At 36.9% G+C, this 27,723-nt stretch overlaps 2 protein-coding genes across 5 annotated transcripts in view; one reads left to right on the top strand and one right to left on the bottom strand.

Annotated features, from left to right (window-relative positions):
- LOC101849589 (serine/threonine-protein kinase 32B) overlaps positions 1-1,149 on the bottom strand; it is a gene marked incomplete in the record, with an annotated part of 139,296 nt that extends 138,147 nt beyond the window's left edge. The window contains 1 exon segment of the mRNA XM_013090527.2: positions 831-1,149.
- Positions 1,150-1,267: 118 nt separating this feature from the next.
- Positions 1,268-23,398, top strand: LOC101857541 (leucine-rich repeat-containing protein 27). Of its 4 annotated transcripts, XM_013090515.2 has the most exons (13): positions 1,268-1,736; positions 4,236-4,428; positions 5,856-6,005; positions 6,401-6,592; positions 7,560-7,662; positions 9,785-9,940; positions 10,969-11,054; positions 11,238-11,320; positions 11,896-11,975; positions 12,267-12,393; positions 15,080-15,140; positions 16,997-17,061; positions 20,652-20,739. In XM_013090515.2, the coding sequence occupies exons 1-12, from the start codon at positions 1,419-1,421 to the stop codon at positions 17,059-17,061; spliced, it is 1,614 nt and encodes a 537-aa protein (XP_012945969.1). In that variant the 5' UTR covers positions 1,268-1,418; the 3' UTR covers positions 20,652-20,739. The 4 variants fall into 4 exon arrangements, with proteins under 4 accessions (XP_012945969.1, XP_035829395.1, XP_012945975.1 ...); XM_035973502.1 differs by lacking the exon at positions 20,652-20,739 and having other exon boundaries at positions 16,997-17,676; XM_013090521.2 differs by lacking the exon at positions 16,997-17,061 and having other exon boundaries at positions 1,269-1,736; positions 20,652-20,736.
- Positions 23,399-27,723: the final 4,325 nt, after the last annotated feature.

Genomic DNA, 27,723 nt, shown 5'->3' with positions numbered 1-27,723 from the left:
GGCGCAATTATTCACAACCGGTACGCCACATCATTCTTTTTGATCGATAATAACGAAATTATAGAAATATTACTAAGATGTGATGGTCAAAAGGCCTATTTGGAAAGAGATACTATTTTTCCTCTCAAAATCGTTTACTTTTCACACCTCATTCAAAATTACAGTAATCAGTATCTTTACATGATATTTTATTTTTACCCTCCGGTAAACGGAGAACTTAATAATTCTGAACACAATTGTTTGTTAGACTTTAATTTTCTATCGTTCTTTTTCTCACATAAGTAAATGGTTTTACTGCTGTCGTAGGTGTCGGGGTTTTTGTTTGTTTGTTTTTGTTTTGCTTTTTTAAATTTAAGATCTCAAAAGGTAATATAGACCTTTCCGTCGTGAATATAGCGCTGAAACAATCATCAATCAGTTACTTTTTTTTTGTCAAGTCCCTGGTAGATGTCCGTTTGTTGGCCTGTTTATCTTATTTAAACAAAAGCCTGGTTCGCTGCTCTACAAGTCCATGCCGTTTACGATTCGTTCGCGAGAAGTATTGGCAATTACAAGCAACAAAGAGAGCGTCACCTGGATAGCAGAAACAAGAACTATTGATAGGTGCTTCATGGGTTCTGGGTGCCCTGTGATTGCCTTCATATTATCCACATTTATAAAGATAATACTAAAATGTTTACAAAGACGAGACACTCTTGAGCTGGCTAATCGTGGAGACCGGTCCGCCTTCTCGGGTAGTGTTATTCCATTATTTTATCTTCTTATGATGTCTAATTATAAATTTCTGTTTTGATTTTTAACGTTTGTATATTATGGGAAAACTGACTTACTTTCGGCACAGCTGGCATTTAATACAAGAACAGTTCACACTATAAGTGCATCAAAACAACAACACAAGAAAAGGTGAGCTGGCGCGGGTAATCCTTGCAGAATACTCATGCCCTGAATGTGAAAATCAGTGAACCATTGGCGTACTATTGACATAACAACCGAGCTTGCGTGTGTGCTAAGGAACTGCTACATCTAGATCTAGACTAGATCTGTACGTACGGACTGCCAATACACTTCTGTGCCGTTGCCCGCTGCTCATCTTACGCACGGCAGTGAGAAGCGCACCGCATCGCCCGCACCGAGAAGGCCACACCAACACTGCTCACGGACGGCATCGATTTAGCAATCGCGAAAGTCATGTGACCAGGATAAACAAGCAAGAGGGTTCAAGCTATTTTGGGCAAGACCACATGCCGGAAGTTTACATCACATGACAAAGTCGTCATAGCGATTGTCTCAACTTGCATGGCGGCGAACGCTGGTTTCAAAATGGCGAATTGTGACTAGGCCCCAGAACACCCAGACCTGTGATACAAGAAACATCGAAACTACAATTCCCTAGCCTATTATGTTCTGATTTCAGAATAATGGCAGCAGAAACTGTTGGGGTAGGGGACCCCGAGGGAGAAACTGAGGATGCTACTTTAGAATCTAATTTTAACCTGAGCAGAGAAGCGAGTGATGTGGATGATGCTGAGCTTTATCCACTGATGAATGGCACTGGTGCCGGTTCTGATGACGGCGAAACGCCAGCTGACGTTCCTTTTGCAAAGACAAAGCGGGAAGAAGAAATGATTCTTCAACTCATTGCAAATACTAAAGTTATGAAGTCCACATCTCTTGATCTCAGTCAAAAAAATCTTCAAACTTTACCCGATGAGCTTCTTGAATTGTCTCACATTGAGGTAAGATAAAAGATTGATTTTTTATCATTAGGATCTAGAGATCTAGATTCTACGTCTACCTCTAAATCTAGATCTAGATCTAGATTCTAGATCTCCTTTTTTTTATTTTGAGGAAACACTTTGGCAGACTTTGCATAATCTGAGGATGGTTTTATTGAAATTATAATATACGTACTGCCAATATTTTGTTTAAGTTTAAGGAAGCATGGAATCTTTTGTATTGTAAGGTCAACATATGTTAGGCATCGTGGTGAAATCGGACGCTCGTTAAAATAATGAAATCCAGGAAATTTACCTGGCTGTTTGGAAATCTTTATCGAATTTTTGTTTTTTGACTGAACCTGCAAGGTCCATTTAGAAACACGACATGATCTAATCTAGATCTATGTGGATTTTACCAAAAAAAATTAATTTAAGGCACACAAATTTTAATTTGCAGTTTCTAAGGACTGTCAAACTTTAGAAGTCACCGAACTTTGGCCGCTAATTTCTCGCTAATTTTACCTCTGAAACCAGGCGAGCCCCTCCACCTCCTTCAGTCGCAAACATCTCAACTTCTATATTTATGATAAATGAGTATTTTTTTCATCAAAAGCAGGACAAATAACAAGCTTTAGAATATGATACCAAAAACTCCACTTGTCCAAAAATGATGAGCACCTGATTCCACCGCATCGTGACGCAAAATGCATTCATCTTTGTCTAATGTTCTGTCAAACAGTCGCCTAACATTTTTTATATTTAATTTTGATGAGTCGTAGGCCTGGTCAATGATTTATTGCAGCAAGTTTTGTTGAAAACAAATTAGCATTTTCATCTTAAAAAAGCAATTTCACGGCATGAACTCAGCAATCAGTTGAAGTTATAAAACTTCTATTAAAGAGAGTAGATGGAAATCAGATATATATGAACTCACTGGGAACAGCTGGTACTAAAAATGATCTTGCTTAGACTATAAAAGCTCTGTATTTTTTTTTCCTAATGCAGCACATACGACATGACCATAATAGGGCCTATATCAAGAAAGTAAGCTCTGCACTATGGGAATTTGCAATTTAATCCTGACAGATGGAACTGAGCCCAACTCAAATCAAAGGATATCCAGTATAACACTGGGCCCGTAAAATATGTAATTACAATTTTTAATTGTCTTCTCATTAAAGCTACAGTATTCAGTTATCCATCCTCTGCCACGATTAGTTCCTTTTCAATTTCTGCTTTCTTAATTTCCAATGCAATGTTACATATTTGAGTTTTCAAGACAAGAGTCACACAAAGACAGATCAGAACTTCTATCCCACAGTTTATATTATATATATATATATATATATATATATATACAGTCAAACCTGCCTTAACGGAAACTTGTGAAAAACGGAAACCTGTCTTAACGGAATCTACCTGCTCCCCCCTTGATATATTCTTCTTTAATTACCTGTATAAAACGGAAACCTGTCCAATGCAGAAACGGAAAGAAAAATCCGCTCCCTTCCGAGGGTTTTACCTATCTAAGACGGAAAATGTTTTGCCCGTTCAGTCCTGATTTAAAACAAAACTCGGAGCTTGGTTCCATCCTCTGGCAGCTGTAAACTTAAGGCTATGCTGCCGGGGGAGGAAGGGGGAATTTGAAGGTAGATGCTACCCCATTCATGTGAGTCCTGAGCGATGAAGATGGTCAGGATGGTGTGGGTGTGAAATCTCACGAGTGCCAGTGAAAGTGCTGGAGTGGTCCTCCAGCACGGACAATTTCATTGGTGTAGCCGGAGGCCAGAGGTGTGAAATTAGTTTGACCAATGCCTGCCGCCCTGATCGTACAGCCAGCCGAGAAAAGAGTTCCTCGAATCGTTGTTGCATGGCATGGCACTGAGGGATGGCATTGGTTGACGGATTTTATGACACTGATGGCTGGGGCTAAGGATGGAAGCAAAGGAGATGTTCAAACGTTTCTGTTTTTAATAGGTCAAACAGTGGTCCTATAAAATGCAAGCACTGGTGGTAATTGGATAAATAAGATCGACGAATGTCATTATCAGAGAGGATAGCAGCTGAGAGGTGTGAAGTTTTTGACCACTTGTGATTGCTTGCGGACCGGATAAGCTACCCTTGATCCCACCGGCGGGGCCTTTGAACCCTCCCCCACCTCCATCTCCCCACTAAATTCCCCTGTCTAAGACGATATTTTATTTCTGGCTCCCTTGCGATTCCATCTTCAACTTTATATATAGATAGATAGATAGGGAGGACTTCCATAACGAGCGACCACTATGAAACAGAGAAGAAACAGGGGTAGGGTTCGGGTTAGGGTTAGGTCTTTTCTTTATTGTGTTTGTTGAGGTGGTCGCTCGTTTTAGAAACCCTACAGATATATAATTTAGGCAAAACTAGATTTTGTGCAATATAACACAGGCTTGAGTTATCAAACTTAGAAAACTCTGCATTCATTTGTACATGGATGTGGAGTCTAATTTCAAATTGTTGCCATACACTTTTTTCCCTCAGTATATGTACTTGGAAGGAAACGACATCGCATTTCTACCAGATGAGTTTTTCAAGTTTTTTTCTCGCTTGAGATGGTTGGACTTGAGGAACAATCAGTTGTCACGGATTCCTTCCATATTCCTGTCAAACCATGCCTGTCTTCGTAACCTCCTGCTAGAAGGCAATAACCTGCGTAATCTGCCACTGGAGTTGGGTATGTAACTACAACGTGTATGTTATGATCACTGTTATTGCATTGAGATAAATTACCATATAAATGGCCAACCAAGGTCGTGGAACAAACGTACATCCACTATCCTTGCGTCACAAGGCCTACACACAATGTCGATGTATATATATTGACGTGTGGTGTAAATGTATGAAAACAGTACCCAGGTTATGCCTCTTTCTGGCCTGCAATCAACACATGTGCATTCTCATGTCTCTTATTTCTGTTTTCCTGTTTTGAAGCGCATAATATTGAATGATTTGTCTTAGTATAAGATAACTAGTGTAGATTTAGACGATATAATAGTCAAAATTCTCATTCTGTTTGGTTTAGAAATGAGAGCATTTCGGCTACCTGATAGTTTTTTTGCAAAGACAGAAGAAGAACGAAAGTAGGAATTGAATTCTTTTTTCTTTCGGTTCCCCAGTTTTTTTGTTTTACCGTATCAAAGACAGTACCTAACAAGATGGTCCACTCAGCCAAAAAAGTGTTCGCCGGAAGTCCACTCTTTGCTTCAGATGGCGCTGCAATCTGTTTTGAAGCTCTTTTTCATTTCTCCAGAAGAAGAATAGGAATAGCACCTCCTTGCGTGTGCAGATCTACCGCTGTTGATCAGTAGTTCGGGTTCATTCAATGCGGAGTTTTAGTTTTTTAAAAATTTTTATGACCTCTCGCCTCTCATTCTAAAGTCAAATTAAATGAAGAAAACAGTCGCCCCTTCCTCCGGAAGAGGTTTTTTGTCTGCGTAACCATTTTAAAAAAGCATTCTTCCGAAATTTGAATTCTTATTTATTCAAAAACTTGTTAGTTTCACTTTGATTTTTTTAACACGAGTAAGGTAACTCTGTTCGCATTTGCGAAGAGGGCGCCACCGAATTTTGAGGACACTTTTTTAAGTGGCTCAAAGAGAGGAGTGGACCCTCTTGTTATGTAGACTCTTTGACCGTCTTCAGTCTAGGTGGACTGCACTGTCCAACAATTTAATAAAATATCTATGCTGAAGCTGTATTTAAATCATTTCAAACGCTTGCTCTATGAGTAATTTTAAAGGATATACTGTCTATTTATCTTTTAATGGTTCTGTAACTTTTGTAAGCTTTGGCTGTTATATTTCTTTTTCTTTGCTATATTATTGCTTGAAGGGAATTGTGGGTTTCCATACGAAAAATAATAATGTACTTTGTTTTTAGAATTTATATATAACTCAGTCCATAAGATGAAATTTTATTTCAAATTATTTTATTTACTATGGTGGCTCTGAAAAACTGTTTGGATTCTCTCTCCCTGCCCACAAAAGTAGTGTACAAAAAAGATACATTTTGAAAATTAAGAAAAGAAACTATTGAGAACACATACTTGTTACTTTGATTAAATTTTGCTGACTCATTTTTAGTCTTGTATTCTTTCTCCAGGTCTAGTGAAGAGTTTGCATGGCCTGAATATTGCTGGCAACCCCCTGGACTTTCCTCCACAGGAGATCATCGACAAGGGAACACAACATATTTTGAGCTTCCTCAGAATGATGATGGATGCCAAAAATACAGCAAAAATGGCAGACTTAGGTTTGAATTGTATTTGCTTTAGAATTTGGTCTGTCATCACCTACTAACCAATGCCTATGAATAATTATGATATATTATGTCTTAACAAGAATAGGGTTTTGTAGGTTTTCCTTTTATTCAATGTTGTGATTGTCTTACAAGTTAGCAGTGTTTCTTTATGAAAAAGATTATTACCTGATTGAAAACACAATGAGTATATGATTTAGAAACACTACACTTTGCGTCTTTTCCGTCTTTGTCGTAATATTGTGGTTAAGCATTGTCTTGGCTTGTCTATCCATATTCTACTTGAAGACAATTTTCTTGTACCTCTGTATATCAATCATTTATGAATTATTTGTCAGTGATATTTTGCCATTGTGTCCTAAAGCATAACTTTTTTCCTCCCCCTTCAGAGCTCAACTTAAGCGAAGAAGTGCATGATGGGTTTGAGCAGATCAGCGCCAGCTCTGATGACTGGAACACCACTGCTAGTATGATGGATCTTGCCAAGAAACGTGAGGGACTCCATAAAGTTCAGTCTGCAGAGGTTACTCCTTCAGGCGGGGACCACAACCAACTCACAGAAGAAGAGGAATACAGTCTAGGTGAGCACAACATTTCTTTGCTGCTTTAACACTTTGCAGTCATTTGACGCAATAATGCGATGGTGAAAATTATCCGTTCCGGTCACCTGGCGCCGTTCCGCGAAGTTCGTTGCAGTCACTCTCCTGGCTGGATGACCAGATGGGGTATTTTGTACTGCTGGCCTTGTGACTGCAAAGTATGTTAATGAATGATAGAATTAAATGAAAAGTGGTTGGACTTGTGTATTTTAAACATCGCAGTAGATGGAGGATATCATAGTGAGTGTAATTGCTAATTACGCTGGGCCACCACTGTCCTTCCTCACTGGGCCTCCAGGGGCAAAGTAGATGTTGGAATCTTTGGGGTGCCAAGCCTTTGCCTGAGTGTCTTCCCGTCTGAAAGGCAAGTTTATATCATAGTGTTCTACTTCATTCTGCACTACCTGGATATGTTTTTTGTTGCCAACTGTTTCCTTTTCTTTTTTATTCGGACCTCATATACATAAATTTCATGGACACGTTTTGACTAGTTGCACTAATGAGTCTTTTAAGATTAAACATCTAATTTAATTTCAAGGAATTATAAATTTCCAAAAGGTTTTAATCATCTTGAATTGCACAATTCAGTCCTGAATTGAAAATTTGGAAGTTATTCTGATCTGATTGCACTTTATGCAACACTTACAAAGCAGCGGCCTTCTTTGTGCATCAATCTTGTTTTGTGCTTAGTTTAGTTTTGATAAGTGCTTACTGAACTTGCAACACAAATATGTCACATAAGAAGTGTTACTAGAGAGTAACATACAGAAGAAAATTGGAGGGAAGATAAGGACGTTTTCTGCTGATATGAATACAACAATAAGTGTATATATGTAGCATTTTAGCAGAAACTGATTGTGAAGTCTTAATATTGGTAGTAATTTGTCTTTAACTGAAACTGTAAAGCAAATTTATTGAGTACAAAATGTGCGGCATCGTTTCTCTCTAGGTGCCAAGTCTGCTGAACTCCACCGGCCAGTTCGGCACTCGGAGAATAAATATAAACACATACAGAAGTTGAAAAAGGCGGGAGCTCTTGGAGTTGTCGACAAGTGAGAAACTTATATTTATTTACTAGGTTTGAATCAGTAATTTGGTCAATGAAATGCAGCAATATTTTTTCCAATTTTATCTGATGTCTAAATGAAGTCGCATAAGTGACAGAAATTTATACATAGTATCTATATTGTTAGAGAAAATTTAGGAATTTCATATTTGGAATCTTACAGTGAGAAGTATTTTCTCTGCATTGAAGGAAGGAAAGTGATAAATGGTTTTTATGTCTAATGTTTTGTTTCTTCTATGGCCCTTTGACGTCATCCTTATCAAGGTAGGTCAATTGTATTTTTCAAATTTAGATTTCTTATCCAGGAAATGTTTAGATAATCACAAACAGTGGGTTTTTTTCGCCCACACACTGGGTTTCCTTTCTCCATTCAGGTCCGGGCAGGATTTCTTGTGGAGGTTCTTTGACTATTTTCACAATATTTTCTAATATATAGGTTGCAGGCTGTACACCTTCACAATAGAATGCTAATGAAATCAAAAGATGATTGTGCAAATGTGGAACATTTCTTTTATACTGATCTTTTAGACCAGGGGTTCTCAACCGCGGGGAATTTATCTTCAAGATTTTCAGCGTAACTGTGGTAAAAAAGAAAAGGACTCTATTGTGTATAACTTAGTGCATTGTTTGAACATCTTCTGTGTGACATGTTAATTAAAAGGGTTCAAGCTTTTCCTTATTTTGTGATGGCCACAGAGCCACTATAAAAAGCAGATAGTTGGGGATGCTGCTCGAGATTTTTCTTTGCTCCTCTTCTTCTGTTTTTGTACTCCCTCCTTTTTCCCAGCATGTAATGTCCACTCCCTGAATTGATGTGCCTCTTTTTAACTTTAAAAAAAAATTATCATACTCTCTCAAGTCACAAAATTTTACTGCTCTGTCAGATCTGCTTCGGCTATGTCATGGGATAGTTACCGGATGGCCACTGCAAGCAGCTTCCTCAGAATAAGAAGTGCTCCTTTGCTGCGTAGAGCTTTCCCACACGCCAGTCAGGACATTGCCGACTTTTTCCAAAAAGCCCTTCGAAACTGAATCTTAAAAAAAACACTTTAAAAAGCAACATGGCATTTCATTATAAGGAGTCATGCTTAGGAAAGATGACTTTAGATCCTTTAGATCAACTATGGAATTTCTGTGAATTGAAAAGAAAGCTGCACATTTTCATAAATTTGTTTCTATATTACAGCTGCCATATGAAAGAGAGTTTTGATATTGATGTTAATCACAAGCTTTTTTGTAATAATGAACTTATAATAACTGAATGATTGCAGATCTGTTGTATGAATACTCTGTACATTTGAAGGCATAGATTTGAACTTCTCAACATGCTGAAGATTTCTCAGTAAAAAAAATTGATACAAGTTTATAAGAATAGTTTCAGTTCATAGAAGCAGCATAGAAACATTCCTTTTGCACAGCAGGCTGTTGACAAGTTTTCCAGCTTTGCCCTCTGAAATTATTTTGTATTTTTTACCTCTTCTCAAGTTAGACGAAATAAAAGTTTATCTCACAAAATGCTAGATTATTGAATTTTTTTTACCTTTATGCAGTTGTCTACACTTCTTTGTCAAGAAATGTTTCAAATAAATTTGCCCCTTTGAAAGTTAGTTTCTGGCTGAATGGCCTGCAAATGTGGTTTTCTTTTTACGATTTACAGTAAAGTTTAAATATTTGGAAAAAAAAATTTTGCAGCTGAGTTAAAAATCTTTTTGTTCTTTTGTCCTATCAACTTTGAGAATTGACTAAGATTTTGAACAAATTTGAGTTGAGTTGTGCGTTTTGTTTCAGTTGAAAATTGACTTAAACTTGTGGGATGATTCCCTTATTACACTCAATTTAATTTTACATGGTGAAGTAAGTATGGTTTATAAAACTTTCCTTATGAGAAAGATTTCTATAGCTTTTTGAAACTCATTCCTTACAAAATAGTACCTTTGTTTGAGAAGTGTAGTCACATTGACTGAAAAAGAACGTTCATTTTGAGTTTCAAATATCATGGTTAGGCAAAATTTTGATAGATGCCTCAATATAGATGTTGCAAATGATAAACTGTGTCAAAAATCCTCTTTATTATATAGTCTTAATCTGTTCTGAAATATTTGTTCCAGGAAAAAGAAAAAACAAAGCAAGATGTCCTGGAAGGTGAACCCGTATCCTAGTCCCCCACCTCAAGAATATGCAGCTTTTAGGATGAATGAGGAGAAGCAGCTTGCCAGAGTGAAGGAATTCAGAGAAAAAACAGATGCAATATTGCAAAGGCGGAAGTGAGGCTATTTCATTTTACTTTTATTTTTCCTTTTTTTTTCTTTGCAGGGTGTGTGTGTGTGTTTCAGACCAAGAGAGAAACTGGAATGTTTCTCTGTTTTGATTCAGACTCCCTTTCTTCAATTTCAATTTAAACAAAACATTTCTATAATAAGTGAAAGTTGTTGATATCAGTCTTTGTAGCTGTAGTGGGGGTAGAGATTTTGCAGGCATGCAGTAATGCCTCTTTATTCCATTAGCTCCGAGATCTTCACATTGTTTCTGCCTGTGCAGCTCTTGCTATTGTCTTGGAATTTCTGCTGTTATTCTTTTCTTAATACACATATCTGCAAGTCTCATAAGAAATTATGCTTGGCAGGAAGATCCCTTTTGGTGTAAGACTTTTGGTAATTGGAATAAAGTTTTTATGTGGAAAGGTGTTGAGGGTATTTGTCATATTTTGTTGCCTCATTTTTGTCTTTAAGAAGATGAAGTCTAAGCAAGAGCAGAGATGATTAAATTCAAGAATTGTAAGACTCTATTCTGTGATGCCCATTATGTTGGCCTACTGAATGATGCGTAACCCTTCCTGAGCTCCCGAGCGATCTTTTACAGACATTACTATGATCGTCAGAATCACATTCCATATTTCACTCATGTTAGTCTTCGTCATTACTAGTATCTAATTCAATAAGATCTTCAAAATAATCAGAAACATCGTATGTAGTAAACACAGTTTCCCAAGCGTGTTTTGTCCCCGCACGGGCTGGGCTGGGGATGGGGTCCCACTCATCACTTTACTAATGGCTAGGAATACGGCCAGTTTTTTGTGCTACCGGTGTACTGGTGGCTAGGGCTCAAAGGGTTCAGAAATCTGTGCATGATTTTCACTGGAGCTGTCCGCACTTTTTTGGATGGACGTATTCTGCAATAATTCATAATGAAATATAAATATAATGACATGGTGTAGCTGTGTTGAACAGTGGTTTTAATGTCTTTAGGGTATCCATGCAGATAGTTTCACTATCTTTTTTCAATGTTGTTCCAGGGATGATGCAATGCTAAAGAACTGGCGAGACGAGTCAAAAACTTTGCAACAGAAAAAATACACCCAGAATTTGTTACCAGGAAAAGGTAGGAGGTTAAAATTATGCTCATGGTTTTTTTTTAAGTGAACAAAATTTTTCACTTTGTTTTTGAAATCAATGGACACAGTACAGTTATTTCAATTGTGTTTGATGACCAGAGATGACGGGATTCTGTATGCAATCAATTTTTTTCTACCCTGCCTATTTTCTTTTTATCGTTCACATTCAGACTATGAAGTCACTGCCGAACAAGCTCCATTTGGTGTTGAAAAAGACAGAATGAAGGTGCTTTCTAAAGAAGAGAGATTACGGGTAAGAATGATTGAATCTTTAAAAGGATGGATGATTACTATGGTTATTGTATAGGTTTGCATTCATTTCAACACTGTTAGATTATTTAAGAGGCAGGTGCTTAGAATTTAATGTGCATCTCCGATAGGACTGAGACAAATGGGTGGAGAGGGGTAAATACTTCCTGAAACAACCCTGGTTCAAAAGACTCTGTAAGGATTTGAACCAAGGCCATCGGCTTCGTAGGCCAGCTGGATGATTTCTAAAATTATGCTCTTGATGATACTTACTGAGTGTTTCACTGCACAGATTGGTATTTTACTATTGCATTTTTACCATTAATTTCTACCTTTTTGTGCCTTTTATCAATATTTTTCAGTAAAATCCACACAAAAATGTGTTCTTTATTGGGCATGAAAGGTGTTGAGCCAAAAATCAAGAATTCGATAAACATTCACAAACCTGCAGAAAAATGCCAGTTTTTTCACTTTGGTTATTTTGACGAGTGCCTGATTTCACAATGTTGTCTCCCAATTTTTCTTCAAGATGATGACTGTTTGTCACATGTGTCAGGCAATACTTTTCTCTTCTGACAGGATGATTTGCGGCGGGAAAAAGAGATAAAAGACCAACGATCAGTTTCTCCAGCCACTAGACAACGAATAGAGCATGAGAAGTGAGTTCATACACACCTCATATCAAATATACACACATACACACAAAAATATGGTTTTGTGTGAATCAGTCTCTACTTTAAGCTTTCCACTGACATCATTCTTCATAGTCTTTCTGCTTCATCTCACTTTTTTTCTTGAATTCCATGTTTGTTCTGATATGGGTAAGCAGTGTGTGTCTTATCATTTAAATTCATGCGTTGGTTGGGGTTTTTTTTTTGCATGCTGCATTGTGCAATTTGATGTGACAGTTAAATCAGCTCTTTCAATGAAAATCTTTGGACTGATTTCAGACAAGCCAGAATTCGAGATCTGGAGAAGCGCATTAAGGAACACACTGCTGGAATGGTTGAGAGAAGAAAGCAGCCAAAAGGAACTCCCCAGCATGAAATGGAGATTGCTCGCCGAGAACTGGAGATTGTGAGACCTAGTTTCTTTAGTTTTGTGTATGAGTGTGTGAAGCTCCATTTTCCTGACTGTCTCTCAAGGTTATAGTGGACAAATGCTCTGACAGTTATGCAACAATTTATTGTTCAATTTTAATAACAAATAGTCCATCCATTCTAGGCATGATAGGAGGTGTAAAAACACAGTGTGGTGCCTTGTAAAATTACGTTGAGATATATCATCTTAGCACCACCTCTCAAAAAAATGAAAAGCATAATATTTTCTTCACTATTTTAAATGCACAGTTGTGTCTGTTGGAAGAAAAAAAAACAGTTTGATCTGTGTGATGAAACTGATGTACTTTTTGCACAGCCAAATCTTTTTGACATTTAATCAGATTTTTTTCTGAACACTGGTTGTAACTTAATCTCAAAAGTTCATTGACTTTACCTAAGGCCCCTACTAACAAGGAAAAATCTTTTAAAGTCCATTTCTGCTGCTAATGAGTATTATATGAGCTGAATGTTTGTCTGAAATATCACTTTAAAAAACATTGCTGTCAAACAATTGTTTAGATAGAAATCAATAAACTGAATAATGTGAGCATTTGTCTCTCCTGTTGAAATTACCTAACCGACTGTGTATAACCAGAGAATAAGTTTTGACAGTTTGGTCCAATAACTTTCTGGTTCACAGTGTGCGCAGCTTGGCTTTTCTATTTCAGTTTTTGCTCTGCAGTATCTTTGCTTTCTTACCCATTTTTTGTCTTTTGGGAAGGGATTTAGGAGCATGAAAACCCTGTATGTTCAATGCTTCTTGTATTGTAGAAAAGTTGAATTCTTCCTTAACTCTCTTGTTTCTTTTTAGGACTTTACGGGTACTAGTGGGATAGAAAGTTGGGAATTGTCATCAGGACAGAAACCCTCATGTTCTTGAACCTAGCATTTCTCTTCCATGTATTTTGTATGTTTGGCTTTTTGGGTTTCTTATCCCTGTGGTAGGAAGATTTTGTGTTAAGATGCATGCTTTAAAATATTTTTTCCCCTTAAGCTTATAATTGTTTGATAATTTGATTCCTAAAAGCTTTGTGTATGAATTTGTTAAGATAGCCAACTTGCAGATTCTTCAATCTACGTGATATCTATGCTATGATTGTGTCTTTATGCATGCTAATTTTTTAGCATTTAAAGTATGCACCACTTTTGGTCAGCGACGTTTAAAATCTATTTACAAAAAGTTTCAATAAGTTCATGGATGTTTCCCTTTCTTATTTGTGTCAAGCTAACAGCACAACAATTTTTCCTTGAAATGCCACTTTGCGTTCAGTAACTGCAGTGTTGTCTATTTGAAGTTTGTTTCTTTTCTATGCAAGCACTCCACGCAGCTTTTCAAATCAGTGATTCTTTTTTATTTCTGAAATTTTAATTATTAAAGGATGATGAGAATTGAGTTATTATGAAAAGCCTATTCTAATTCAATGCTGGATAAAGCACTGGTTTAAGAAGGCATGACTGACGATAAACACAAATGATAGATATGGAGACTGGTTTTTTTTTTCTTTTTTCGTATATATTCAATATACTGTGGCTGTTCATGGGGCAATTGAACAGAATAAATGTTCATCTTTTCATTTATTGATATCACTCAAGATTATGGTAACACAATATGTTCATATGTTACTGAGTAATCTTGTAATCTTTTATTTCTCCTTAAAACTTTTAAAACATTGTTAGCTACATCCCCCTCCCCGGTCCCTTTTTTGAAAAACTTAACTTAACAAAACCTAATACTTTTTGCTTTTATAACAAACTTTTATTGCAATGGACCCTCAATAAGTTGAATTCTGTCCCGTTTTAGATAACCTTCCACTCAGGGAATAATAATAATACAAATATACTTATATTTGACTTTTGGAAGCCCTGAATGGGAAAAAGTCATAATTCTAACCCATATATATATACAGGCTCATCGCTACCTCCTATCCCTTGTGGAGTAACAATCTTATTATGTTTTTTAACTGGTACTGAGTGGTATTTGAAGGTGCTCAAGGAGTGTCATTATTACTCACACTTTATCAGAGAAATGACAAGAGAAAATGTCAGATTTTTTTCAAGAAAAAAGGGTAGGCCTTCTGAAATTTGGACTTCCGTTAAAATTGCAATACACTTTGCGATCATTTTTTCTTGCTTGTCATTCTTCTTTTTATGTCACACTCAAGAGCAAACAATGTTATGCACATCATGATTAAAACATTTTTAGCTTATGTCAGTTGTCAAAAAGGGTGATGAATTCACTGTCTGAAGTCTAAAAGCTAAGAGAAATGCTTTGCTTCAGTATATCTTTAAATCCGCCTGTTAAGATTCATGCCTTTTTTTTGTGAAAGTTATTTCAGTAAAAGATTTTTACAACTTATGCAAGCTAATTTACCAAAACTGAAATCATAAAGTTCAAATCTCATCATCCTTTTACATCCTTTCCTTTCATTTTGGTCTCTGTTTTGAACAGAATTTATGTTGACTGACATACTGTTTACACCAACATTACAACCTGTGATTTGTTACCAATTGCCTGCAGTGCAAGTTTGAGAGCACATTTGATTCTCTTTACTTTTTCAGTTTTGGGAACACTCAGATCCTCATCATGTGCAAATTTATCCTGTTGTGCTTTATCTGTGAGTTTATATGTGACCTTCCCCTTGCTTGCTCCTCCCCTGATTCAGGTGAAAAACTTGCAACGTGACCTGATGCGGCGTTATCAAGAGCTGAAGGCTTGGAGTGCAGGTTGTTAACAAATTCTCACACACTCCGTACCATGTTTAACTGGCTTGATGAGAAAAGCTAGGGCTGAGAGACGCTCAATGTACTGTGAATTGAAAGTGTGATTGCCTTACGTAGTTCACAAGTTTTTGTTCAAATGAATTCAAATCACAGACTTAGGAATGTGTACTTACCGCAGTGCTTTTTTCCACAATAGCTCTAATTAGATCAAGACGAGGAAACATGGACAAAAACAACTTTTTTTCTTGTGCCACTATTGAACATGAATGAGAAAATAAGGAGGTCGGTACTTTGTCGATAAACCATAGAAAGAAACTGCAAGGACCTCCGCAGATTTTCTGTAATTCCTTTTTTCACTATCAACTTGACAAAAATTCCAATTTTTATAGCTTACCTCACCTACTGGGTATAAGAATAGTGAAAATGCTTGTTCCCTGCTCAACAAATGATAAGGAAAGTAAGATCTTTTTCAAGCAATTTAGCTTTGCATTATGGTGAGCCTTCTACGCCCAGAGTGTGGTGCTTCTCATTCTAGGAGGAGATTCTGTTGCCGGCAAGATAGGGGACTCAAAGCAATACTATTAATTGAGTGGAGTTTGTTTTAATGGGCTGTTTTATAATGGGACATAATAAACTTCATTTTCCTTAGTGCACGCTCATTCTTTTCTCCTGTTAGGATTAAGTAAGAAAATATTTTGTGAGATCCTGGATAAGATTTGTCTTTCAAGCTTTTACTGCTATGTAAGAAAGTCATATCTAGGAAAATTAATTATTCCCAGATGAAAAAAAAATGGCTCTCATTATGAGTTTAAAGATTGGGGAAAACAGTGGGGTGGGGTGTTGTGGTGATGCTACTTTGTTTCCTTTTTTGATATGGTCTGTATTTGAATCAGGTTTCTTAGAATTTTGACTCCTAATCATAATGAACACCATCCATCACTGATTTCCTTTGTGTGATAGTGCACCATCACAAGGGTGTCTTCACACTGTACAATTTAATAATGCCAGCCACCAGATCTCTGTGGTATGGGTACTGTTGGAACATTTTGCATCACGTTTGTGCAGTAACAAGTTAATGAGTTCTTATGAATGATGCACCAGATCATACCGTTCACATTTGCATGGTTATCATGTTTAAATCTGTGCCTAATGAACTTGATTAATGTGCTATGCATGAGAGAAGATACTCAAAGGTTTTTGAAAGCTTTTCCCCTAATATATAATGCTTAGGAGTGATAAAAACGTGTGCCTTTGCTTGCTATCTTGTCCTGGCTGAAAAGTCTTTGCATTAAGTGAAGCTCTTGACTTCATTTTTGCAAGCACTGTCGTGCTCAATTTGCTACGGGAGACCATAGAGGAATTTGTATTCCTTAAGTCTGTTCTTATTTCACATTATGAAGAGGAAAAAAAAACTCAAGTACTTGTTCCTATCTGCTTTTCCGGCATTTTACTTTCTGAAATGGGTTAGCACTTGTTTTCTTGATATACTAGGAATTGGGTGGGGAGTGTTTGAAATATTGCCTTTTAAAGTTTAAGCTTCACTTGATGCATCGTGATCATAGAAATATAGAATGGAAATTTGACCTCTTCTAATCTTCCCTGTGATCTACCTACCCACATAATTATAATATACTTGATAATGAGATATAGCTCAAGATTCTTGATGTTATATAGCTATGATGAAATAGTATCATTATCGGTGCTTGAAAATAATGTAATACTCTCATCAAAGAGTGAATTTTAGATTGAGCTAAAGGACATGGTATGTGGCATGTGGCCAAGCTGAATTTATCATATTATATATGTACTCGACGGCCTGGCTCTTTGACCATAGTCATGTTGTTCGTCCTTTGCTGTAGGCGAGTCTAGGAAGTCCCGCTTGCGGTTCTTTGCCAGGCCAGGCAGTGTTAACAGTGTGACCTAGGTATGGTGAGTTTGGTGGTGCAGGAAGGAACCCTCTCTGGCTTTACATTTCTGTGGCTCATGGTTGTTGGACCAGCTTCTGATTAGTGGTTCAGGTCATGTTTTAACCCCCAAGTTTTCTTAAGGCAAAGATTTGCTGGTACTGCACCCACTCTATTTCCATAGTCTGTGCGAACACGTACCGATTTATTTAATTTCGGTTTTGTTATTACATCCTATTGTTTAAACATGAAACTGTTCCTTCCATCTTCGTTTGAATTTTTCGTTTTCATGCAAGAGATACAATAGGTCGTTTTGACGCAAAGCTGTCAACAAATATAGGTACTTGAGTATTCCGGTACTGCAAGCAATATAAGGACTGAAAAGTTGCTTGAAAAACCGACTCATGTCTTCACTGCATCAGCTTGTGCATGGCAGCTAACAGATTAGTGGCACTTGTTCCTCACTACAGCTTATCTGAATTAAGCATGAGATACGATATATTTGGACCCCATAGAAGGCTTTTGGTTTATTTTTTGTGTAATGGGAAATCCCCACAGCACTGGATGTGTCACCTAAATGAATTTGAGATTATGGAGGAGAGAGAGAGAGAGAGAGAGAGAGAGAGAGAGAGAGAGAGAGAGAGAGAGAGAGAGAGAGAGAGAGAGAGAGAGAGAGAAGAAAAGAAAAAGAGGTAGCAAAGGAAGGCTTTCCAGGATCTAGGGTATGTTTTAAATAATGTTTTAGTGCACTGGATGCTACCTAGAGAATTATAAAATTCCCAACCTGCACCACCTTTCATTGTGCCTGACAAAAGTTGTCTTTAGCATTGTCATAACGTGTACAATATATATATAGTTTCCTCTTGAATGGTTGTATTTTGTTGCTGTCTCTATGTTTAGTCATCCGTGTAACATTGACGGGAATGATGCGTTCACATTGTGGTGGTCTTGTACAGTGGAGTCCTCTTAAACCAAAATCTGGGGGCCAGCTGGATTTTCTTTGGTTTAGCCGTATTTTTGGTTTAGGGAGATTGCTCAAGAAGGGTAGACTAAAATCTGAGATTCTATTTTCTTTTGGTTTACCAGTGTTTTCGAATTAACTGTGTTCAGTTATAGCAGACTTCAGTGTGTTTTGATTTAAAATGTTTATGAAACTTTATAATTTAAGAAAGACTTTTGAGCATATATATATTTTTATGATGTCTTGTTTTGGGAAAAAGTGTGTTATCATTCATAGGAGAAGTTGTACCACACAGTAGCTGAAATATCATTCTCAGTTCTGTTTAGAAGGGAACAGCAAAAAATTAAGTCAAAGGAAGGACCTTCTGGGAAAAAATACACTTGTTAAAAGTTTGATGTTTTCTTCCTAGTAACCCTTCTACATCCTTCCAAAAGTAAACGATCAAAAGTGATTGCTAGTAAGGATGTTTGATCCTTGTACTGTTTTGTTTTCCACTTTTTTGCTAATAAATAGTGATGGCGTGACATCCATAGATCTTAAGAAGTTTTTATTATTTGAAATCATTTTACAGAAAGTTATGTTCTCTTAAACACTAAGCGAACCGTAATATGGTTAACACTTTCAGTGACTTTTCTCTAACGGTGTGTTGACATTGCTATGACTTCTTGTCGTTACGTACCCTTTTTTCATGTAGTTCATAAAGCTAGCACTTTTTATCACTAAAATGAAATTATAAGACAACTGTTACTGTACTTGCATTCGTCTCAGTAAATATGCACTTTCTACTGTTATTAAGTGTTACACAGCTAGTAGTGAATGACCCTCTGAGATATTCTGTAGTTTATCCCACTCATCTGTTTCTCCTCCCTTTTTGCTCTTATTAGATCTAGTTGTCTCCCATTTCCTTGAACCTCTGTGACCACGTTGCTCACAATTATTCTCCTTGTCTTAAAACAGGGAAAGAACACCCAGGCACCCAATATATTGGCTCAAAATAGCATGAGACACCTCCTGTAAAAAAGCATTCATCAAAGAGCAAAATATTTTATTTCAACGTACATAGAGTATTATTTATGTAATGGTATACAGCTATAAACTACATGTGTTCTGTTCAGATAATGTTCTTTAGGCAGGCTTACTTTTCCTTAGATAACTCAAAAGTAGTTTCCTTTGCTTGAGGATAATTATTTTGACAATATAATAGTACATTTGAGAGTTTTAAAAATGTTGGCATGAGTAAAGGATTTTGTTTGCCTTAGGCCTAATGACCCCAGCTTAACAAACTTAATTATTGAATTTGATTGGTGATGGTGGATGCAATATAAGTGGTTAATCCCTGAAATGCAACTTTTGTATATATATGCATCCCATTGTGTGTAGTTAGTATGCTCGTTTCATAATCATGGTTGATTCTGTCTTGAATGTTTTTCTTTCTTAAAAAAAAAAAAGAAGCTTTTTGCCGGTTGTTTCATTTTCATGTCATGATAATGAGAAATCCTGTCTTCAGTGTTTTACCATTTAATTTCAACTGTGTGTATAGTGTGACAAATGCAACAAGATGAAAAGATAACTTATTTCATTAAATTGAATGGAATGGGAGGGAGGATTCAGCCTTCAATTAACTTCATATGTTGACCCCCCTTTGACTGCTACTGTTTGTATAATTTTGTTCACTAGCTGGACTTTTTCACACTTTCCTCTTTACGTGTTGATATGACTCACCAGTGGACTCACCAATCTAACTGCCTAGAGTTGTTTGGTTATTGTGTTTTGTGGGGGTTTTAGTTAGGTTTTTTATTTTATTTACCAAAGTGCTTTTCTTTCATGCTCCCAGTTCATCCACTCTACATTGTTTTCTTACTCCATTTGTTGGATATTATGCTAATCATGTCCCGCTTACATTTACATCGTGTACTAAAAGTAAAAGATAAAATTTGGAAAAGAATGCATGACTTCCTGCTTGGATAGAGTCTATAATTTATAATTTATTTGCACAGCTATTCGTGAGTAAATTTTGGGAGATACCCTGTTAATACTTTTAAAAAGCTTGAAAGCTTGTAGTTGGAGTAACAGCTTTTACAATGCTTTCAACTTGTCTTGTATTACTTGTACACATGTATTTTGTCAATGAATGCTGCACATTGCCTGAGCTGCTTTTTTATCAATTTCCAGATCCTTTCGACGTAATTTGAGTTGAACAATTTGTTTTACAGTTTTATCTCTTGAATGAAACTGTTCAAACAGATGTATTAAATTTTTGTATATAGACTATGAGTATTGACCCCAAAAATTTTTTCTGAGGATAAGTGTAGGAATGAAAAGTTAGATTATGATTGTGCTCACAGAGTTTGATTTACGAATGAATATCATTGAGATCTTTTTACTGTCCTTGAAGGTACATGTATTTGACTTTGAAATTACCGGATTGAAAGAGGAAAAGTTATGTAGTGATTCATTTTTGACAGACTCAAGAGCTTTTCTTTTGTTTCGCTTAAATATGTTTTGAAGGACTAATTCGAGTTTACAATATAAATGATTTGCACATACCTGAAAATGATTGTACTTAACTCATGACCCATTGAAAGTGATTAAATGACATTGTCATCTCTATCTCTCTTTTTCTTTCCCCCAATCTCTAACCCCCCACAGGCTGAAGAGTTGCATGGTGAGCTATTGGAGCGGCGGAGAGATATTGAGTATCGTTTCAAAGCCTTTGATGCTGATGTCACTTCCATTGTCCGACCCAACAAGCATGCACTAAAGCACTGAGTTTTTTTTAATTTTGCCTTACTCCATGAAACATTGTATTGTATTCCCTGCCTAAAAACACCAATGTGCAGTGGAGCGCTCATGCTTCTTTTCTTTGGTTTTTCTTTCAAATATCAATGTGAAGCCAATTGTTTGGCTTTCTAATTGCTACCTCTGCTCTTTTTTAAAAGAGAAATAGGTCTACGAAGGGTCCTCTGTGTGATTCAAAGAATACTTCATGAAACAAATGTGTACAGTTTAGCAGAATGTTTTTTTGTCATAGAGTGCATGTTGGCAGAGAATGCTGTCTGTATGTTTATTTTATTTAAAAGAGGGGCCTTCTTATGTTTGATTTTGGGCATGGGCAAGGTACATAAAGTCTACCCCGTGCTTATGGGTGGATGGAGAAAAATCTGAAAATTGGCTTAATTTTTCACCAGGGCAAAATTCTTACATTGGAGTGACAGTTCAGGCTTTCATTTAATTTTAATTCCTTCAGGGTGTTTAAAATCAAAGAAACAGTGGTTAATATGAATAATTTATGTGAAGCTTTGAAGTTATCATATATGGCTGCTTTAGAGGTAAGTGATACTTGTATAGATATCTACAATCTGCAGAAAAATGAGGAATGCATGTACATCATGTAGGCCCTATATGTACTTTATAAATCAGTTTTACTCTGTGGGTTGCAGGACCTTCTGTCAGCTACACCTGACTGAGATGTAGCTGCTGACTGTAAAAGAAATAGAATACAAGAACGTGCAAATAAAACCAAATAACCAGGGTCATTTTTTTTAAAAAAATGTGTTCTCCCCATTGAAGTTCCCATAACATAGATGATTTGACTGTGTAAATAATGAATTCTCCAGTCTATTATAAATTGATGTGGTGTGAGCAGTGATGATTTCTGATTATGTAGGGATACAGTGTACCTTCTTTAGTCTTGTGTTGATTTGGTCATGTTTGGATGAGAGAAGAGGTTTAATTGTTGTTGCTATGCCAGAATGGGTTTTTTACCTGGATGATCTGATTAAGCCAACATAGGAAGACACTTGTTGAGATTTTGGAATGAATTGAATTGTACATTACTAAGCATTTTTTTCCTATAGTTATCTACTATTGCTATTAGGACCCTGATCTGTCACTTCAGACTACATCATAGTATTGCTATTTATCTTTGCCCCTTCCTCTGGGTTTTTTTTCATTCTTTGTAAAAGCATTGTTTTCATTGCCTTTGGGGCTGTCTGTCTCACTTAATCTTTGTGTGTTTGAATGTGTGTGTCTGTGATGGGAAGCTGATGAGAAAGAAAGGAAAGGAGAAACTTTTAGTGTGATTGCTAAGCATACACACAATACATGTACCTGTGCAGCTAGTCTGGAATACATTCATGTGTAAATGGGATTTGTTGTCCTAACTCAACAGGCCAGGTCATAAATAGGCTGGGGATACACAGGACATTGATTGTCTGTGTTGTAATGAAAATATGTTCAGAGATTTATAAGTCTTGAACAAAACCCTGAAATGAAGCTTTATGAGATGACAGCAATATGGCTAACAACTTTTGTTCACCAAACTTTGGCAGCCATTTTGTTAGTAATTTCACTTGTAACATCAGGCATATTTTTAAATGACACATATCTAGACTAGACTTCTATGCAATCAATACTTTTTTTCCATTAAGCTCAAGAAAAATACACAAGCTTTAATTTGACAATAACTTTATAACTTTATTTATATATATGCTCCAAAATTGATGAGCGCCTGATTCCACCAGGCTGCGATATAAGAATTAGTTTAAGTACTTGAGAAGGGTGCCAAGAACATGAGCTAATATTGGTTTGTGTAGTGTTTGTGTGTGTGTGATTTGGGGATTGAAGGGATTTGAGAGAGAGAAATTTCTCAAAGAAAGTATAAGCGAGGAAATTTGAATGTCCACATAAATTATTATCTGGGTTTTGTTTCAAGGAGAAGGGAAGTGTTGAAAGTGACTGGTTAGTCGTGCTCTTATTTAAACTACCAGTTCCGTTAGTTTTTTGAGGTATGCAATTATAAAAGTGCAGCTAAGATTCAAGTTATACTTTTTGTTTCAGTTTAAGTCTCCTTTACACATCTTTTGACATACCTGCCAACTTTTCAAAACCAATAATTGCAGACTGCCCATGAAGTAGGTCAAGATGGTGGGCTAAGTATCCGCCCTCTAAACCCTTCACGCACATTTTTCTGCAATCAATAAATTCAAGCTGTTCAAGACAGACTCGCAGCAAAAGATCTCTCAAATTGTCTTTTTATGGGATTAATTCTCCTTATTATTTGCAAATCTGATCTTGAAAGTTCATAATTTTTCTTCAGCATCAGCAAGTCTACGGGGAGCAATAGTACAAAAGAAAATGGAGAATACGTATTTTTGAAGGCTTCCCATTTTTACACTAAAACATACTAAACTTAATACTCTTTTTACGTACTGGTTGGCAGCTATGTTTGGATAACGTATTGTGATTTTGTGAACTGAACACTTTAAATCAACAATTGTTTCTCCCTTTTTTAAAGGGGGAAAGCTAAGAATAGGTACATGACTGGTTTACATACACAGGTGCTGTAAATGTCTCTTGAATTTAAAATATATGGAATAAAATAATCATACTTCAAATGCTGTGTGAGGTGTATTTGATCTGTGAGTAGTGATGGACCTCTAAATATTATTACTAAATAAGAATGTGAATGAAAGAGAGTCGACATTTGTACATTGTACAGCACTGTACAAAAGGTCCTAGTGCTCCACACAGCAACCATACAAACCCAGATTCACTGAGGAGTTGCCTGAAATGCTTGTGCTTGTTTGTTTGAGTAGAGAAGCACCACAACATAATAATTATGGTCATTCTATGGAATTTAAAGTCAGCACCCTGAGATAAGTCTCTTTGATCAATGTTTGAAAAGTGTCTTCTTTTTTTTTCATTATCAATGAAGAGGGGGAGTGAGATTTAATAAAAATGTGATACCTCTTCTATCACTATCACACACATGCAGTCATACCTGAATACTAAGGGGGTCATTTTTGGCTCAGAGGTTGACCGTCCCTGATGTTCAATGACCCACCAGTGCTTACAATCGTAAGCTACTTTTGACATTTTGTCATACTTAGGCCAGTCATGCCTAGACGTGTTTGTTTTTGTCCATCTTTCCCTTTTGCCCCTCATCTTACCTTAGAGTATAATTTCCTTCATTATGGTTTTGTGGCATTTTATATGACCAACGTATTGTATTTTTCTACTTTTCATTTTAAGCTGGGTTTGTCTTGTGTGGAGAATCTGACACATCTCATTGTTAAAATGTAACAGAATAGTGGCTTTGCTTTCCTCTCTGTTTCTGCTTGCTTGCCCTTTCCTCCCAGTTCATGAATAACTGGAAATGTCTCATAATTAACGATCGCAAACTGAGTGAGTCTGCCTCCTTTTTTTTTCTGGCTTCCCTGCCTCTCCCAGTTACTGAGCTGAATGCAAAGGTCTTTTCTTTCTGTTAAAATTTCTCCCAGTTACCTCCCAGCAACTTTGTTTTGCTCATTTGTTATAATGGGAAGCTCTCATTGCAGCAGTACAAAAAAGAAAACCTCTTTATGACAAAAGAGATGGCAACTATTCCAACAGAGTTTACATAGGCCTACCCAGACAATGGCAAGAAACTTGTCAGTTTGTTAGTATTTGAGCACTTAATCGGCAGCTTACACTATCTATGTATGCTTCCCGAGAAGCCAAGAATGTTTCTGAGTATTCAAGTTCTAGGGTCTACTGTGTTAATAATAATTGTTGTAAGCACACGGAGACTTTCATCAACAGATGTATGAGGAGTATCCTAAGAATTAAGTGGCAGGATAGAATTAAAAAAAGAAGAGCTATGGGAAAGGACAGGACAAAAGGATAGAAGTAGAAATAGGACTAACAAAGTGGCGTTGGATTGGACACACCTTCAGAAAGCCCAGCGGAAACATCATAAGACAGTCACTGCAATGGAACCCACAGGGAGCACGAGGCAGGGGTAGGCCACGAGAGACATGGAGGAGATGGGTGAAAAGGGACATGAGAGAGATGAAGCTCACTTGGAACGAGTTAAGAAGGATGGCCCAGGATAGGGATAAATGGAAGGAGCTTGTATACTGTGTCCTATAGCTTGCCAGGGGTGAAAGGCATTGATGATGATTGATGACATCAAGCATGCTGTAGAGTGAGGATATGTGCTATATAAATGCAATTATTTTTGTAGCCTCCACTTAAGATCCTGGTGCTTGGGAGCAGGGAAAACGCGGGATCTCAGTGGTTTATGGCTCGTGGCGAATTATGAAAGAAAAATTCTGAAATTATGCAAACTGAGCCCAAAAATGTGAAGTTACGCGATTCTGTTAATTTTCAACTAAGAATGATAAGGAAAATAATCAGAAATTACGCAAAAAATGATCAAATTTTACTAAATTATGCTGGGTGCATAAAACCACAGGGACAGATCTATGCCAATCCTATTGCTCTTCCCAATTTATATAGCTTTCTATCTCTTAGTTCCACCGCCTTTGTCATAAAGCACCAGTGCATTATGACGGCACCAATTAAAATTCAGTCTGTTGAGCAAATTGGGGTGCAGAGACAAAAACTACAACTGCTGCAGTGATCAAGGAAACAAAAATGAACATTCCACACTATTTCTTGCTCGAGGTAGTCTAATTAAAAATGTCTTTTTTGTGTGAAGAAAGCTGAAGACGAGCTAACAGTTTCATTACGTTATCTCACAATGGGAAGACACTGTCAGCGATGAAGTCATGTGGAGGAATGGCTAGTTTGTCTGTAAGAATTTTTTTTTTTAATATCAAAAGCAGTGGTTAAACTTAGGCGCGATTGTTTTCCATCAACCGCTCCAATACGTGTACATAATGGGAAACCAAATCTTTAAATTATATTCTGACACAATACAGTAATACAGACAAACCCCATTGTACCACCCCCCATCGCCCCTTATACCGCCAGCCCCGGTGTACATGTACCGCCAGGCTTTACCAATGTACGAAAAGAATCCCCTATATTGAGCCTATATAAACATAGTACAATATGTATTTGTGACTTTACACCGCAAACTATATCAGTATCAGTAGTATTGTCCTCATTAAACTACTGTAAATTTACCCTGTTGTACCGCCAGCGAACTGGCCATCAGAAGTACCGAGTACACACTAGGCTACACATGGCGCACGGCACATCCGTTCAGTGGTTGCTTGATGATCTTTTACACATGTCTCTATGAGTTGGGCCAATGTCTAGATTGTAGATGAAACGCTTTTCGCCGATTTGCTCCCTCTCCACACACTTGTTTTGTACTTGTAGATTTCAGGCAATATGGATAGATCGACAGTGATGAGGTGTTCCGCAAACAAACACAATACAATGTATGTGTGTAGTGTATTGTAAAAGAAAACAATCAAAATAATACATAACTTTGTAATTCAGCATCAAATTTCGCTCCCTGCGTGAATCTGACTAAATTTGATACGCTGATGAAAATGATATTACATGTATGTATTGTATTTTGGCCTTGGTCAATATACATAATAAATAATTAATAGAAAAATTGGAACTAAATCTTTAAGTTTAAGTGCCTGTAGATACTTTAATACTAAAGGAACCTTGCCATCTCGGTCGTTAGGCAAAATATCTGGCGTCGCCAAAAATCAGCCCAATAACTAACAGTTACAGAGGTAGCGAATGTCCGTGGGGCTTTTATTTACGTAAGTGAGGACTCGCACTCAAGTCTAAGGTATTGGTATGGAATAAGCCTCAGTATTAGTACCAGTGCCGAGTTGGTTACCTCAATTTTCTGTGCATTTTTTAAACTTTTGTACGTTGGTTTATATTTTTTAATGAAACTGATTGTTCCTAAATTGGAAGTTGTCACAATAACTTACTAAAATCTATACTAAAATTTTATGAACTCAGGTTTTTTTTCATTCACTGAAGGAGAAATAAAACAAGATTTGTTCTTACTAGTACAGGGGTATGAGGTCGCCATGCCATCACCAAAAGTTGTCGGACATTCCAAATAGCAATGCATGTTTCTGTCAGTGGATCACAAGTGAAGGGCAAGCTGAGTGAAAAACTTGCAGCATTCATTTCAGTCCCAATTAGTCGAGGTTTATGACACAAAAATGACTCTGAATTGAATACTCATTTTACACATTCAGAGTTTAGTCAAGCACGCTGTCGCCTCAGAACTATTGTCTTAATCTCAAGTATACTTTGGACAAAATAGTTCTGCAGTGACAAAATTATCTCTAGACTACAGTAAGTGAATTGTGTACTGGCCGCCCATCCAACCTCTCCCAACCCAAGCACATAGCCAGACCCATGTCTTGCACACATCTTCAACATGCTTTGGTGTGAGAAAAGGGCTTCCGATTGGTCTCATAAAATTGGGTGTGCCCCTCTGAAAGGTCAATCATAGTGCACAGTGAATGATAAGCCGCAAGTCTTTTTTTTTTTTTTGGTAAGTGTTTTATGGTGCTCGCAACTGCATAAGGTCATATGAGTGCGCTGGACACATTAAACTTAATTTTCAGTTGGTAAGAAATTTTGAATTTTGCCCCGAGTGGCAGCCGAAGCCTACTCTTATCGACTTTAGACCACCAAGGGATCTTTAACGTGCGCAACTTGCAGCAAGTCTGTATTGATCGTTGGTGCAAGGCAACTGGAATAAAATAAAGTTTGTTGAGGGAGAAAAATGTCTGAAACCACATTAGTGGAGGCTGCTCATGTTGCACATGTTAAGTGCTCGTGTAATATGTAAGAGGTATTTTATAGATTTTAATTTTAATTAACAATAATAATTTTTGTGTTTAATTATAAAAAACCACCAGGGAATCCTTCTTCCGTTGAGCCCCAAGATCCTCAAATTTGAGTTTCACTGCCTCACAGAGTACAACTAAAACCTCTTGTTAAG

The sequence above is a fragment of the Aplysia californica genome, unplaced genomic scaffold (genome assembly GCF_000002075.1).
Source record: "Aplysia californica isolate F4 #8 unplaced genomic scaffold, AplCal3.0 scaffold00028, whole genome shotgun sequence".
NCBI lineage: Eukaryota > Metazoa > Mollusca > Gastropoda > Aplysiida > Aplysiidae > Aplysia > Aplysia californica.
This window is presented reverse-complemented; position numbering and strand designations above follow the sequence as displayed.

Coding starts and splice junctions, on each gene's coding strand:
- LOC101857541 (XM_013090515.2), top strand. CDS start 1,419: ATGGCAGCAGAAACTGTTGGGGTAGGGGACCCCGAGGGAGAAACTGAG. Junction 7,663..9,784: donor GCTCTTGGAGTTGTCGACAA/GTGAGAAACTTA, acceptor TATTTGTTCCAG/GAAAAAGAAAAAACAAAGCA. Junction 11,321..11,895: donor CTAAAGAAGAGAGATTACGG/GTAAGAATGATT, acceptor CTCTTCTGACAG/GATGATTTGCGGCGGGAAAA.